Source organism: Botrytis sinoallii, assembly GCF_014898435.1.
Source record: "Botrytis sinoallii strain Bc 23 chromosome Unknown BSIN_047, whole genome shotgun sequence".
In the NCBI taxonomy this organism is placed as follows: domain Eukaryota; kingdom Fungi; phylum Ascomycota; class Leotiomycetes; order Helotiales; family Sclerotiniaceae; genus Botrytis; species Botrytis sinoallii.
The window spans coordinates 24554-38168 of record NW_024066074.1 but is presented as its reverse complement, the minus strand read 5'-3'; the positions used below and the strand labels follow the sequence as shown (position 1 = coordinate 38168).

Genomic DNA, 13615 nt, shown 5'->3' with positions numbered 1-13615 from the left:
TTATACAAAAGGCTATACGAGAGATAAGAATTAGTGCACGCAATGATGAAACTTTTGATATATCAAATTCCGTCCTATGGAAAGGTAGGTAGGTAATGCTAGGACATAATAACTCGCGCCACTCCCCATAAAATCTCAGAACTGAATCACCCTTCTGATGTTTCCCGCTTGAAAAAACAGATGCAATATGAATACAATACAATGTTTATTAATAAGACCCTCGCGATAAAAACCAAAAGCAAACTATTCGTATCTAGAAATCGAACCGATCTGGTAGCACTACAGGTGCAATCAATGTCCATGTATAAATACCATAGCATACCCATGAACTGATGATTTTGACCCATGATGCCCAGTATGTTCTTCCCACAGGCGCAAAACTTGTATTTCCATCTGTGTATTCATCCATGTTCATGGTGAGAAGTGTAGCTACCCAAGTGGTCGCCAAGAAGAAAATTACATGGAATAATGCGTAAACTATATTGTGTGAGGTTCTCTCGTCATCTTTGGCGGTGTTTCCACTATCGCTTTCATCATCATCGTCTAGAAGAGCGTCTGCAGGAAGACTTCCCTCTTCTACGGCTTGTCGAAGAGCTGCTGCACGCATTTCACGTCGGCTATCTGGTTGTTGGGTAACTAGATCATGTTCATCATCTTCAGGCAATGCGATTCTCTTTCCTTTTCCTCCTAGAGCCACTCCTTGTGTAGCAGCTCTGGTTGTTGTATATGCAACTGTGAGCATAGTAACGATCGCACCAATAATAATAGAGGTTGTTCGGGTTCCTTGAGCTCGAATGAGAGGATTGCAATGCTTCGTATCAGGCTCCATAGATACTGCAGACATGGTGAGGTATGTACAGTAGATAGCAACCATAGCTGATTGCGCCAAACCTGCTCTTGGATTGAATTCTTGGACCATGGGGTGGACAGAGACGACAGAGACGATAACCAGGAAAATTAAGTTGAGAGTGATAGCGGTTTGGTTCATTGAGCATCCAGCACCAGCGAAGAAAATGTATTGTACGATGGTCATTGCCAAGGAACATGCATACATGCCCAATGTTGATCCGATCAAAATTCCTCTCCAAGCTCGAGAATCATATGCTTCGATCTGTTCGAGACAATATTCCGCCCAGGTATGTGCAAGATCAACCAACAGAATAAGTCCGAGAAGGAGGAATAGTGTCGATCCGGTGAATGCAATGTAATTTCCCCATACCAAGAAGAACCCATCTGGGATCAAGAACGAAAGTACGATCAATCCCAACCAGGCGATGATTTTAGGACCCCAAAATCCATTTTGTATTGCTGCACGTGGATTCTTCGAAGAATTTACGCCTAATAGCATCGATGCCATGATAAGGTGGAAAATTCCCAGTGCGAAATTAATCCGATGAACCGCAACCCATCCATAACATTCTCCTTCTGGACAACTGATCTTCATATAATCCAAAGTCAAGCCTTGTAGTTTGTTAATCGCCCATGGTGTTAGCATGATCCATGATAATATTGAATTGATTAAGAGGATGAGGGCGTATGCGATACGAGTGGCAACACTTTTCATCAGTCAGTCTTTGTTTATCAAACAAACGCCTCGAATATGAAGATATACCTGTTACCACATTTACCACAGGCACTGCATACAGCAGAGCATGTTGCCGCTCCACAGCAACTTGCAGCAAAACCCATCACCTAAGAAGATAAGTAATCTCTTCATGTCAAAGTCCAATAGGTAGAACTCACAGTACCCATGCTTGGCACAGCCAACAAAGGAATTGAAAGTAGAGCGCCCATTTTTGCGCTCTGCTATAATGTGATGTCGCAGTATTGAACTTGGCAATAAAATAATTCGAGACTCTATTGAATGTGGCTCATGAAAAATCTGTATCGTTAATAGTTGAGCATAAAAGTTGAAGGATAACGTTGGAAGTTGTTTTGGAGATGGCTCCTTATGATCTATGCGGCTGATGAAAGCAGTCTAGGCGACTGACCTGCATTAGTGCGGTGGTGGTTTGTAAGATCCACCGTAAATCAAACTGATAAGGAGACATTAGCGGAGTTGGTTTATCTGATAACGGACTTACGTGTGTGCAGACGACAGCAAGAGGATACTCTAATTTCTTTCAGACAATCACTCGTATTTTGCCCAGAAACACTTGGGAGAACACTTTTGTCTCTCATTATAAAACATATCATTTCCCATTTTTCGCCAGCGAATACCCCTTCTTTTGCTTTGCCTTTTGCAATGATTAAGACGTGAAACTATACAGGCCCCCCTTTGAGTAATCACGATAACGACGCGGTCATCGAACATGTCGGAAAAGCCATTACAAGCAGCGAGGATAGTGTCGAGTGTTGCAGCAACCTGTATTGCATTGGCATGTGGAACGAACTATGCTTTCTCCAATTGGGGCCCGCAGTTCGCTGATAGATTGAAGTTATCATCAACACAGATTAACTTGATAGTAAGATCACTTTGCGCCAAACTATCTGCTCTTGATATCATGCTAATTACTTGTAAACAGGGTCTATTTGGAAATCTGGGAATGTATGCATGTGGTATACCAATTGGGTTATTGGTAGATGGAAAGGGGCCTCGACCTGCCGTTCTATTGGGAACGATTTTGCTTGCCGCGGGATACTTTCCACTATATCAAGCATACGCTAAAGGGTCTGGATGGTTACCATTACTTTGTTTATATTCATTCTTTACCGGTCTTGGAGGGTGTGCTGCCAATGCAGCTGCTATTAAGACTTCGGCTCTTAACTGGCCACACAACAGAGGTACAGCGACAGCTTTCCCACTGGCCACTTTCGGACTCAGTGCATTTTTCTTTTCTGCATTTACTGCATTTACATTTCCAGGGGATGCGGGTCATTTCCTGTTAGTCCTGGCCTGTGGAACTAGTGGAACAGTATTCTTAGGATTCTTTTTCCTACGAGTGATACCACACGCCCATTACTCGGCTCTTCCCGGCCATAATCGATCCGATTCAAATCGACTACATCGCACAAAATCAGAGGACAGTAGACGAGCAGAGAGAGATGTCTTAGATGGTGAACCTGGTATGTTATATCCACCTCTTGCGTCTTCGGGCAAACATCATATCCTAAACCATCATGTGATAGAGGCAGAGGTACCCGAGAACGGCGTCAGGTCCGATACCGACGAAACCTCCTCCTTGATGTCCAAATCCACCGATGAAGAATCTCGAAAAAATGTAGACGAAACTGACAAGAAGGATCACGCGCATCGTGTAGATATTCGAGGACTTCAATTATTCAAAACAGTCGAATTTTGGCAATTGTTTGCTTTGATGGGGATACTCACAGGCATTGGATTGATGACTATCAAGTATGTTTCTCATTTTACTCGAACTCGAGCCTCAACTAAACTATCCTAGTAATATCGGAAATGATGCACAAGCTCTTTGGCGTCATTGGGATGATTCAATCCCAGAAGAGTTCATCATGCATCGTCAAGCAATGCATGTATCCATCCTTTCTGTTTGTTCATTCACTGGTCGTCTCCTTTCGGGTACGTAATTCTCTCTATTTTACAGCTTCTCTTTCACTAACGCTCAAGTAGGAGTTGGTTCAGACTTCCTCGTCAAGGTCCTACGTTGTAGTGGTCTATGGTGTCTAACTCTCGCCTCTCTGATCTTCTTCGTCGCTCAAATCGCCGCTCTTAATACTGAAAACCCACACCTCCTCTTCCTTGTCTCCTCATTCACTGGTCTCGGTTATGGGTTTCTTTTCGGTTGTTTCCCATCTCTCGTAGCTGAGGCTTTTGGTGTTCATGGCCTCTCCACAAACTGGGGTTTTATGACCCTCTCCCCAGTCCTCTCAGGATACATCTTTAATCTTTTCTATGGCACAGTTTATGATCATCATAGTATTGTAAAAGATGGAGGTGTGAGGGAATGTACCGAGGGCTTGCAATGTTATCGCAGCGCATATTTGGTTACAGTAACGGCGTCGGTGTTGGGCTTGTTGGTCAGTTTGTGGTGTATAAGGTATACCCATTTGGAGAGACTGGAGGAAGCGAGAAAACTTGAAGCAGACGAGAGAGTGGAGTAAAGATGCATAGCTGTGCATCTCACAATCAAAATCACCAATCTAAAAACGATAGGATAGTAGGAGATTCGATGAAAGACAAGGTTTGGCTCCTTGTCTGGTAGCTACAATGGAGGTACTGGTTGAGTCACGAAAGGGTGTTTTTGAATAGAATGGTCTTGGAAGGAATGGAATGGATAGACGGCGGACCGGCGGCTACTATAGAATGGTTTAGAGCTGGAAGGGCGAGGGTTATTTTCATTTCTTTCAAATTTATTCGTTCTGGCAGCATTAACGATTGGATTAATGTGAAGATGGAACGAAGAGGGGGGGTCTAATGCACGGGTGCATTTCCAAGCCCATATATCACACTTTCCATTTATGAAATTGGAATCAAGTGGTACTCAACATCTCATTCATTGAACAATCAAATTCCCTTCAAATACTATCCAACAAACTTCGAGATGGGATTAAGACGTAACCAAATTTGTGAGACCTGTATCGTTGACTACCTATGTAAAATGCGGATTCTCCAAGTTCACTTATATTCGGTATGTTTCTGTTTAAAAGAATATCGAACTTAGTAGATATTGTATACAGAAGTCTGTGATTACCGAGTTCTAGGTATAATACAGTGAGGCTCTGTATAGAAGTTACTGTGGCGGGGGTGATCGAGGATGTTCAGATATACTCATTTTCTTTTCGCCGTTAGCAGTAACCTAATGATTGAAACTATATGCAAGAGAATACTGTCATCATCGCGGATTTTCATTAATTAAATCAACCGTTTGCTTATGCTACATTTTCAAGTCATCAAGTGAAAGTAGGACGATATACCATTTCCTACCTCTCTGTTTATACTCATCTTCGCGCTCTCTCTTTTTACGTATTTTGGATCAGTTCAATAATCTGTGATATTCTTCCTCCTGTTCTTTGAACTTATGACGTATATCTTCTATCTAGGTATCTATCTGCTGATTTCAGAGGCTTTGGAGGCGCAAGAGGTAGTTAGGTATATAGAGGCTTGAGGCCCTGAAGCAGATGTGCAACGAAATATCTGAAGAGATATACCTAGTAATTAAGAAGTGATTGGTGATTAATAATTGGTAGGTCGTGAAGTAAATCTTGAGAGTGAATATAAGGAAGAGATGAAAGGTGAAGTATGAGAAAGATGATGGTCAACTACAAATCTTCGAACTGTGGTAGAATACTGAAAGCTGCTATTCTATTTTAACGCACACATATTCGGATCGGTGGGCAAATTTTCTCCTGCTTCATTGTGTGTATTTCAGATTTTTGATTCCTACAAGGAATGCAAGAAGAAGTTAGATGAAGCACAAGAAGAAAGGATTTTAGAGTACCAGCGGAGTTTCTATGGATAGTTTATTTGACTGGCAGAGGGGAATAATTTGTCGATGAAGATCACAAGACGTGGAATCGTTATGAGGAGCATAGTTTCAAATTCTGGAATTTTTCAAGATCCTTCAATCGATATTGTGAATAGTATACTAGATACTGTGATGGTGTTATAACGTTGAAGTGGCAATACTACTCACGTTCACATCACAGTAACGATCTTGAAAACATGTACCTCGTACTCTACGCTGTAGTCGAAACGACCGTGTTTTGAGATATCAAAGAGTTGTAAACGGCCGATCCAAAGACTTCTCCCAAAAAATATAATCGTGTTCAAACTTGGAGTATAAACTTACTCGAACGTCGAATTAGTATGACGCTATCTCACATGAGCAAAGTACTACGACGACCAGTGCACCTCCCGTTAAACTTTACTGGCTGCCAGATAAATAAAAAAGTTACTCCCGGTGAACTCTACAAATAACTTTCTAGCAAACCACAAAGTTTCAACTTTCAATCAAACGATTGAATTTTTACATGTTGCATACATCATCATCCATTGTATATCTCACACGCTTGCTCGTTTACTAGAACGAACTCTCAGCACCGCCAAGACGTTTAGGATACTGCAAGGACGCGAGTCTTCCAACAGCACAAGCTCATAAGCTTTAAAAATTAAAGCTTCCGTATAGGTCGCACAGCATCTTACGCGGCTCTTTCAGACCAGTAGTTGAGAGTAGTAGGTAGATCTTTTCGTGTTGGTATGTTGATGCATATACGGATGCCGTGAAATGGTATGGTGAATGAATGTATTGCACGCTGTGCTTTTCGATGTGTACCTAGGTAGGTATCATACATTGTGAAATGCAGCGTGGCAGTATGGCTAAACATGCCAACATAGCGAAATTTGGCATCCAACAGTTGCACTTGATATTGGAAAGAAATTTCTCCATCTTTGCGGAGGTTGTCGATATCTCTCCATATGATGCGATGTGTGATGCGATGTGATGACTGTGAAGCTAGCTACAGCACGATAGATTCGCAATGGCGTAAGAGCATTGCGTTCGTACTACGCATATATTTCTTGCGTTACCTAGTGTTTTCGTTCAAGGCGTGCAAGCCATATCCAGAACTAATCCCCGATCGAGCTCTCTATCTACTTGGCAACGTAGATAACGAACAATTTCTTGGTTCAACGGAATGTCAATGGCGCAGTAACAATATGTAGACTCGTATGTACTCGAAAGGTGTGCAAGCACGGCAAACCAAGAGTTAGAGACAAATGGAATCTATGTGAGGCGTGAGGCGTTTTTCACGGGCGAATCGTTTGTTATTGGCTGGACGGAATTAGATTCAAGGTACTATGCTACCTGTCTAGTACTGATTTTATTCCAGATGCATTGTAGCACAGGACAAACGAGTTGCGCTTTGTTGAGGTTGAATTGTATCCAATGCTGCAACGATGTCGACTATTTGTTAGCAGGCCTACTCAAACGTTACCATCACCAGTAAGTATTGAATCTTGATGATGCTTACACACTGCGCATAAAGGCGGCATTTGGACTGAGGGGTTTAATTCCATATTTGTAAGGAAAGTGGATACGAATTAATTATTTTGAGCTTCATGTGGATCTACAGGAGAGCTGCTTTTGAAGAGAACGTGGTGTGTGTGTTGGTATATTACTCGAGTTGAACTGGAGATGTTACCATCGAATTTTACATCCCGTCTGCTTTCTTGATGATAAATCTCTCCTTTACGGATCAACTCATCTCGCCTGATCTTCATTGGCCAGATCGTAATGTCTACGAGCTTACCTAGGTTACAATCAGAAATGAAGCAATTTTATATCCACGTCTCGTTTGGACGGACACTCAATCCTCCTCCGCAGTCTCCGTCCGACCTCTTCCCTTCCCTTCCCCAACACAAAATTATCCGATATTAAACATCATCCCCAGCCAGCGATAATTTTCAATGGAGCCCCAGATAAATGGATTCTGGCGGTATTTCTTGGGGATGAGAAGGTCGTTTCCCAGCCACTTGAATATTCTATCGAGTCTCTGGGTATAAAGTTTTATTTCCTTTTTAACCCCATTTGAGTCTTGACGCTGCAATCTCAGGTTGGACTGGTACTCTGAATGAAGTGCGCTTCAGGATGAGCCGCGTGGGGGTTGTAGAAGTGTAAAGGTTTGAGCACGCCATGATGGATCTCCTACGGGATGGAGGAATTGAGGAATTGAGGAATCGAGGAATCGAGGAATGATAGCGCTAAAGATTGGTGCTACGGGGTACGTAGTAAGTAGGTATCTATCTATTTATACTGGGGGGCTCCAAAGATCCAACTGTTGGTTTAGAATTTAGAGCACATAGCCCCTGCCATAGGAGTGAGGACATTTTTTCTATCCAAGGCTCCAATCTGAGCAGTATGAGCAGTAAGTTCATGAGATCCACGGAACATCCTGGAGCATGGACAATACCATACAGAAGTGAACCATGTTTCAATGTTTGAAATGCTGTTGAGGGTGCGTTCGGAATCTGATTTGATATCAAGCTGACACAGACATTGAATTGGTACCGTACGAAGTACTCTGTACAAGATTTTCCAAGGTCGGTTTGCATCTCCCATAGCCTACAGGTTTAGATGAAAGACTCTCCCGTTGAAGCGCCACTACCAGGTCGGAAAGGTCCAAGGTATGAGGTACTGATAAAAAAGCTACTGCATGATGGTGCATGTACTACCACCATATGCAGCATGTTTATTTACTTCTCAACCACGCCAATGAATGTTCGACCAACAGATATTGTCATGTCGCGATACTGCAATAGGATGTACGAATACTACCCTACCTCGTATCTTCCCACCCGTACAACAGGTTCTTTCCCTCCATCTCAAACATCAGGAACGAAAAATGAATTGAATATTAGGATCGTCTTGTGAAAAGAGTATCGATGTAAAAACCAAGAACTAAACGTGCCAAGAAGCTTTAGTACATCATCATGCGACGACGACAAGAAGAATGAAGTATGTAGATCGACCCCTATTCACCAATCATGGTGTACAAGATCCTCACGATAACTTACTGTGTTACTGCATATGTGCTAAAAAGTGGTTTGTTTAAACGTTCGGCCGGTCTTTTTCCCTGGCATCTGAGCGATCAATTTGGCTTGAAACATAACTATTTTTCGCCATGACAGCGAATATGCTGGTGTCTGGATATTTTAAGGAAATTTGACATGAGCAATGATTGAAACAACAACCAACTTCCTTCAATTTGTTATGGAAGTTGGGGATGTTTATGTTACTCGCTAAGTAGGATGTATAGATACCTACTAGGGAGGTATATAAAGATTCTAGATTCTTAGGCTAGTAGACAAGTAGATAGATAGATCCTTCTGGTAGACCGGTGGACGTTCTGCACACTATTATAGTAGGTTCCCGCGATAGTCAATTCAATCGACGATATCCCCCCCCTCTCGAGCTACTCAAGAGTCCTTTCGACCAATGTGAACAAAAAACGGTAAAGAAAAGCATCAAGGTATACCTAGAAGTCATCCACTCATAAGCTCATCCCTACTGTGGGAAGCAGGGTTAAAATGAGTGAAATGGGATATTGTACAAGAAGCTAAAGAAAAAATGGAATAAGCCTTACTCTATTAATATTAATAAACTTGATAACTGGCTGAGAATACTCTGTACATAAAAAACGTATCTGATAGACTGATAGATTCGATACTGCCTGCGGTACTAGGTAGGTAATCTAATAAACATATCAATTCGCCTATCCCTAATCAGTCAATTCCTCCAAGGCCTTCCTTAGCTCTTTCGCCTGTGGTTGTTTTTCTGTCATTCAAGAAATCGCCAATTCTCTTGTCTCCAGCCTCTCCAAGCCTATCCGCCAATTATTTTCACAATCTCCTCACAACATTCCCACCGAAAGCGATTTCCCACGTCAGTCTCCTATTCAAAATTTGGAGATTCGTGTCGCAAGTCTGCTTAGATGCTGAGGAGATCATCTGGATCGGCCGCAGAGGAAGAAGGCGACGATTCAACAGCGAATGCCGACATAATTGAAGGACCGGGGTTTACAGGTCGCTCTAGAAGCGAAGTATCGATATCGAATAGGGATTCCCAGAATTTCCAATCAACTTCACGACAAACCACTCCTCAACATACTCAATCCGAATTAGATCGTCGGAAAAGTTGCGACAAAAGACCTTTGGCTGCCAGGAGTCAACGCCCCAGCAATACAAATTGGAAACCAACTGAATCGCGCAATGGACAAATAGATAAGGCTCAACCTAACGAAACGGCTGTAATTAGTGTTTCCTCAAAAGGGGCTATCGAGGTAGATAAGATGGCCGACTCTAGACAAACTTCACGACGGTCGAGGTTACGAAGTCCTTGGTCTTTTACACCATTGACCTTCGCTACAACAGTTATAGCCTTACTTACTTTGGCGTCTATTATACATTCATTTACTACGCGGCAATTGGATAACAAAGGATGTCGAATGTCATATATGAGGCCTTCCTTTGCGAAGTTATCGGATTTTGATACCGAGCACACCCGTTTCGCAAGCAAATATTCGGTTTATCTATACAGGGAAGGAATGGTGGATGAGGATACCAAGGTATGATGGGATTGCGTGAAAATCAGAGTGCTAAACTTACGAAATCTGTCTAGGTTAGAGGGGTTCCCGTTTTGTTCATACCTGGAAATGCTGGAAGTTATAAGCAAGTTCGACCAATTGCGGCAGAGGCAGCAACATACTTTCACGATGTTTTACAGCACGATTCTGCAGCGATCAATGCCGGAGCACGAAACCTGGACTTTTTTACTGTCGATTTTAACGAGGATATAACAGCCTTCCATGGGCAGACAATGTTGGACCAGGCAGAATATTTGAATGAAGCGATTGCGTATATATTATCTTTGTACCATGATCCTCGAAGATCGCAACGAGACCCGGAGCTTCCAGATCCAACTTCCGTTATCATATTGGGGCACTCGATGGGTGGGATTGTAGCTCGTACAATGTTAATCATGCCGAACTACCAGTCGAATTCCATTAATACAATTATCACAATGTCAGCTCCACACGCTCGACCCCCTGTTTCCTTTGATGCGGAGATTGTCAAAACTTACAAGCAGATCAACGACTACTGGCGTCAAGCCTACTCACAGAAATGGGCAAACAACAATCCTCTATGGCACGTTACTCTGCTATCTATAGCTGGAGGTGGACTCGATACTGTGGTTCCGTCGGATTATGCCAGTCTGGAATCGCTGGTGCCAGATACACATGGATTTACCGTTTTCACTTCATCTGTGCCAAACGTATGGACTGGTATGGATCATCAGGCTATTCTATGGTGCGATCAGTTTAGAAAAGTTGTCGTCAGATCTCTATACGAGGTTGTTGATGTAAACCGGCCTGCACAAACGAAACCTCGAGCAGATAGAATGAGAATCTTCAAGAAATGGTACCTGACAGGAATGGAAAGCCTCGCAGAAAAGACCCTTTCCCATAAGGAGCCCACGACTTTGCTTACTTTGGAAGACGATTCGCACGCAATAATCCCCCAAGGAGAAAGATTAACCCTACGAAAATTTGGGGAGTCGAGAAAACCAAAAGCACATTTGCTCCCGATTCCTCCCCAGGGAACACCAGGTGGAAAACGATTCACACTTCTCACCGATCAAAAGCTCGATAGACCTGGGGAAAATGGGAAGTTGGAGGTTCTTTTCTGCAGTGTTTTCCCTCTGCATCCAGGTCAATCAGCGACACTATTTTCTATGAATATGGACCTGTCTGGGGATAGCTCTGGATCTACGAGATTAGCTTGTAAAAATGCTGCAAGTGACGTTATTCTTTTACCAGCATCCACCAGAACATCAAAGAAGCCTTTCTATCTGGACGAGGAGGAAGAAATAAAACCATTTTCTTATTTGCAATACGATTTGGAGGATATCATTGACCACCAATTTGTTGCTATCGTCGATAAAGCAGTTGAGTCAACTCCTGGATGGGTGATTGCCGAGTTTAGTGACAATGTTCAGTCACATCGAATCAGATCTCTGAGTCTTCGACGTCTCTTGGCTTTCGGCATGAAAATGAGGCTTCCACCAAACAGACCCATGGTTGCGGAGGTTAAAATACCCGCCGTGCACTCCAGTTTATTGGCCTACAACTTGGAAATGGGCAATCAAGTATGCGGGGAGGAATCGGAACTGTTCACCCCGCTTTTACGTCAATATATTTCGGAGCCTTACGAATCCAAATACTTTGTAAATGTGAAGCAAGCAAGCATCAATATCCATGGAGTTTCTCCGTTCATGCCACCTGCACTTAAATACAAAGCCATTCAAGATGGGTTGAGTCTTCAGTTCTGGACCGATCCAACGTGCAACTCGAGCATTAAGATCTCCCTGAGTGTCGATATCCCAGGCAGTTTGGGGAAGTTGTATATGCGCTATCGAACGGTTTTTGCTGCATTCCCCTTACTGGTGGTTGCCCTTGTTTTGAGAAAGCAATTTCGAATGTATGACGAGACGGGAATTTTCATTTCTTTCAGCGAAAGTCTGGACTTGTGTTTACGACAGTCTTTACCTTTAGTGTTGCTCGCTCTTACATGCCTATCGGTGTCATTCTCCCAGGCAAGTACGGCACCACCCCAAGGAGCTCCCACAGGCTTTTTGGGATGGGGAAGGAATGCATCGGAAACTGTCATTGACTATACTAAAAACGATTTACTTGTGGGCTCACAGGATCCGTTCTTCTGGTTTATGGTTCCTCTAATTGGGCTGGTTTGCATTGGTGTATGCGTAATGATCAATTATGCCACATTGGCTATTACTCACATTTTGAGCGTACTCTATGGCTGGATGAGTGTTAAGCCGGCGTGGTTGCGAAACGAAGATAGAAAGAGGGCATCATCTCCAGCATTCGCACCATCTTCTCCCCGTCGACGAGTATTTACGACTGGCGTATTGTTATTCTTGGTGTCTACAGTCATTCCATACCAGTTCGCCTATCTGGTGGCATGCCTAGTACAAATAGCCACTTGTATAAGAGCCCTACGATTTGCCAGGGAAGCACGTTCTAACACGAACTATAACTTCTACAATTACGTCCACTCGATACTTGTCCTTATGCTGTGGATCCTACCAATCAACCTCCCAATACTCGTTGTGTGGATTCATAACTTGGCTGTGCATTGGTTAACGCCGTTCTCTTCTCATCATAACGTCCTCTCCATCATGCCCTTCATTCTTTTGGTGGAAACGTTAACGAGTGGAAAGATGGTCCCTCGTGTTACATCTCGTGTTCGCCACGTTACCAGCGTTCTCCTCTTCGGCATCGCGATCTATGCTGCAGTATATGGAGTGACTTATGCCTACATGCTTCACTATCTAGTCAACTTGGTAGCTGCATGGCTCGTCGCTATTCATTCTTCAACCTCAAACTGGACACTTGCGGGTGTAACAACCATGTTCGATCCCGAAAGCAATGAGAATACTCGTAAGCGAGGCAAGACACCTTGAACGACAATACTGTCTACGAGATTATCCACAGCACCATTAAATTCAACGATTCACGATTCAACGCCCACCACATTTATCAGACTCCTATTACTTTTATAATCGGTTGAAATCATGGGGTCCCGCAACCTATCAACCTATTTTTGTTTCTTTGACGCACCAGACTTTTCGGCGTTCTCAACAAAGTATAGAACTTTGAACGTTATCACACGTCTGTTTTCCCGAATTCCCCACTTTTTCTAGACTTCAATTCTTTCGTTTATAGCGAATGATGTTCATATACAAAATTCATTCGCAAATAACTATACTCATAAGCGATGTACATAGGGAAGTTGGCGTTCTCTTCTTTTCCAGCTGCAAACTGTAATTACGCACGTACATACCTACACTTTTGCGATGCGCTGGTGTTATGTTATCCAAGGGGGAGAGGTGTAGGCTGAGGAGGTACATTAAAGGGGGCGAGAGGGAGGATGGGGCATGATACTGCAGTGGCCGGGCAGTAATCAAAAAAACTTGGCTACTTTGTAATGTTTTATATTGTATCTTCTTCCGACGGCGAGAAGGGGACTGGAAAGCAAGAGGGGGGGAAGTGACGATTGGAGGGGTGATATTGAGTGGGGAAGGGAAGGGAAATGGGATGAGGTGTATATTTGGTTGATGGA

The 13615-nt window shown here is 43.1% G+C and overlaps 3 protein-coding genes across 3 annotated transcripts; 2 read left to right on the top strand and 1 right to left on the bottom strand.

Moving 5' to 3' along the window:
- Positions 1 to 151: 151 nt before the first annotated feature.
- EAF02_012199 (uncharacterized protein) lies at positions 152 to 1912 on the bottom strand. The gene is made up of 3 exons (XM_038908247.1): positions 1744 to 1912; positions 1613 to 1692; positions 152 to 1556 (listed from the first exon to the last, which is right to left on the bottom strand). The coding sequence occupies exons 1-3, from the start codon at positions 1792 to 1794 to the stop codon at positions 254 to 256; spliced, it is 1434 nt and encodes a 477-aa protein (XP_038751986.1). The 5' UTR covers positions 1795 to 1912; the 3' UTR covers positions 152 to 253.
- A 400-nt stretch (positions 1913 to 2312) lies between these two features.
- Positions 2313 to 4080, top strand: EAF02_012198 (uncharacterized protein; the record flags this gene model as incomplete). The annotated part of the gene is made up of 5 exons (XM_038908246.1): positions 2313 to 2465; positions 2526 to 3066; positions 3130 to 3355; positions 3405 to 3538; positions 3590 to 4080. The coding sequence occupies 5 exons, from the start codon at positions 2313 to 2315 to the stop codon at positions 4078 to 4080; spliced, it is 1545 nt and encodes a 514-aa protein (XP_038751985.1).
- A 5055-nt stretch (positions 4081 to 9135) lies between these two features.
- Positions 9136 to 13539, top strand: EAF02_012197 (uncharacterized protein). The gene is made up of 2 exons (XM_038908245.1): positions 9136 to 10041; positions 10095 to 13539. Exons 1-2 carry the CDS (start codon positions 9409 to 9411, stop codon positions 12954 to 12956), a joined length of 3495 nt encoding a protein of 1164 aa, XP_038751984.1. The 5' UTR covers positions 9136 to 9408; the 3' UTR covers positions 12957 to 13539.
- The last annotated feature ends 76 nt before the right edge of the window (positions 13540 to 13615 follow it).

Coding starts and splice junctions, on each gene's coding strand:
- EAF02_012197 (XM_038908245.1), top strand. CDS start 9,409: ATGCTGAGGAGATCATCTGGATCGGCCGCAGAGGAAGAAGGCGACGAT. Junction 10,042..10,094: donor TGGTGGATGAGGATACCAAG/GTATGATGGGAT, acceptor AAATCTGTCTAG/GTTAGAGGGGTTCCCGTTTT.
- EAF02_012199 (XM_038908247.1), bottom strand. CDS start 1,794: ATGGGCGCTCTACTTTCAATTCCTTTGTTGGCTGTGCCAAGCATGGGT. Junction 1,693..1,743: donor CTGTGCCAAGCATGGGTACT/GTGAGTTCTACC, acceptor TTATCTTCTTAG/GTGATGGGTTTTGCTGCAAG. Junction 1,557..1,612: donor TGTGGTAAATGTGGTAACAG/GTATATCTTCAT, acceptor ACTGATGAAAAG/TGTTGCCACTCGTATCGCAT.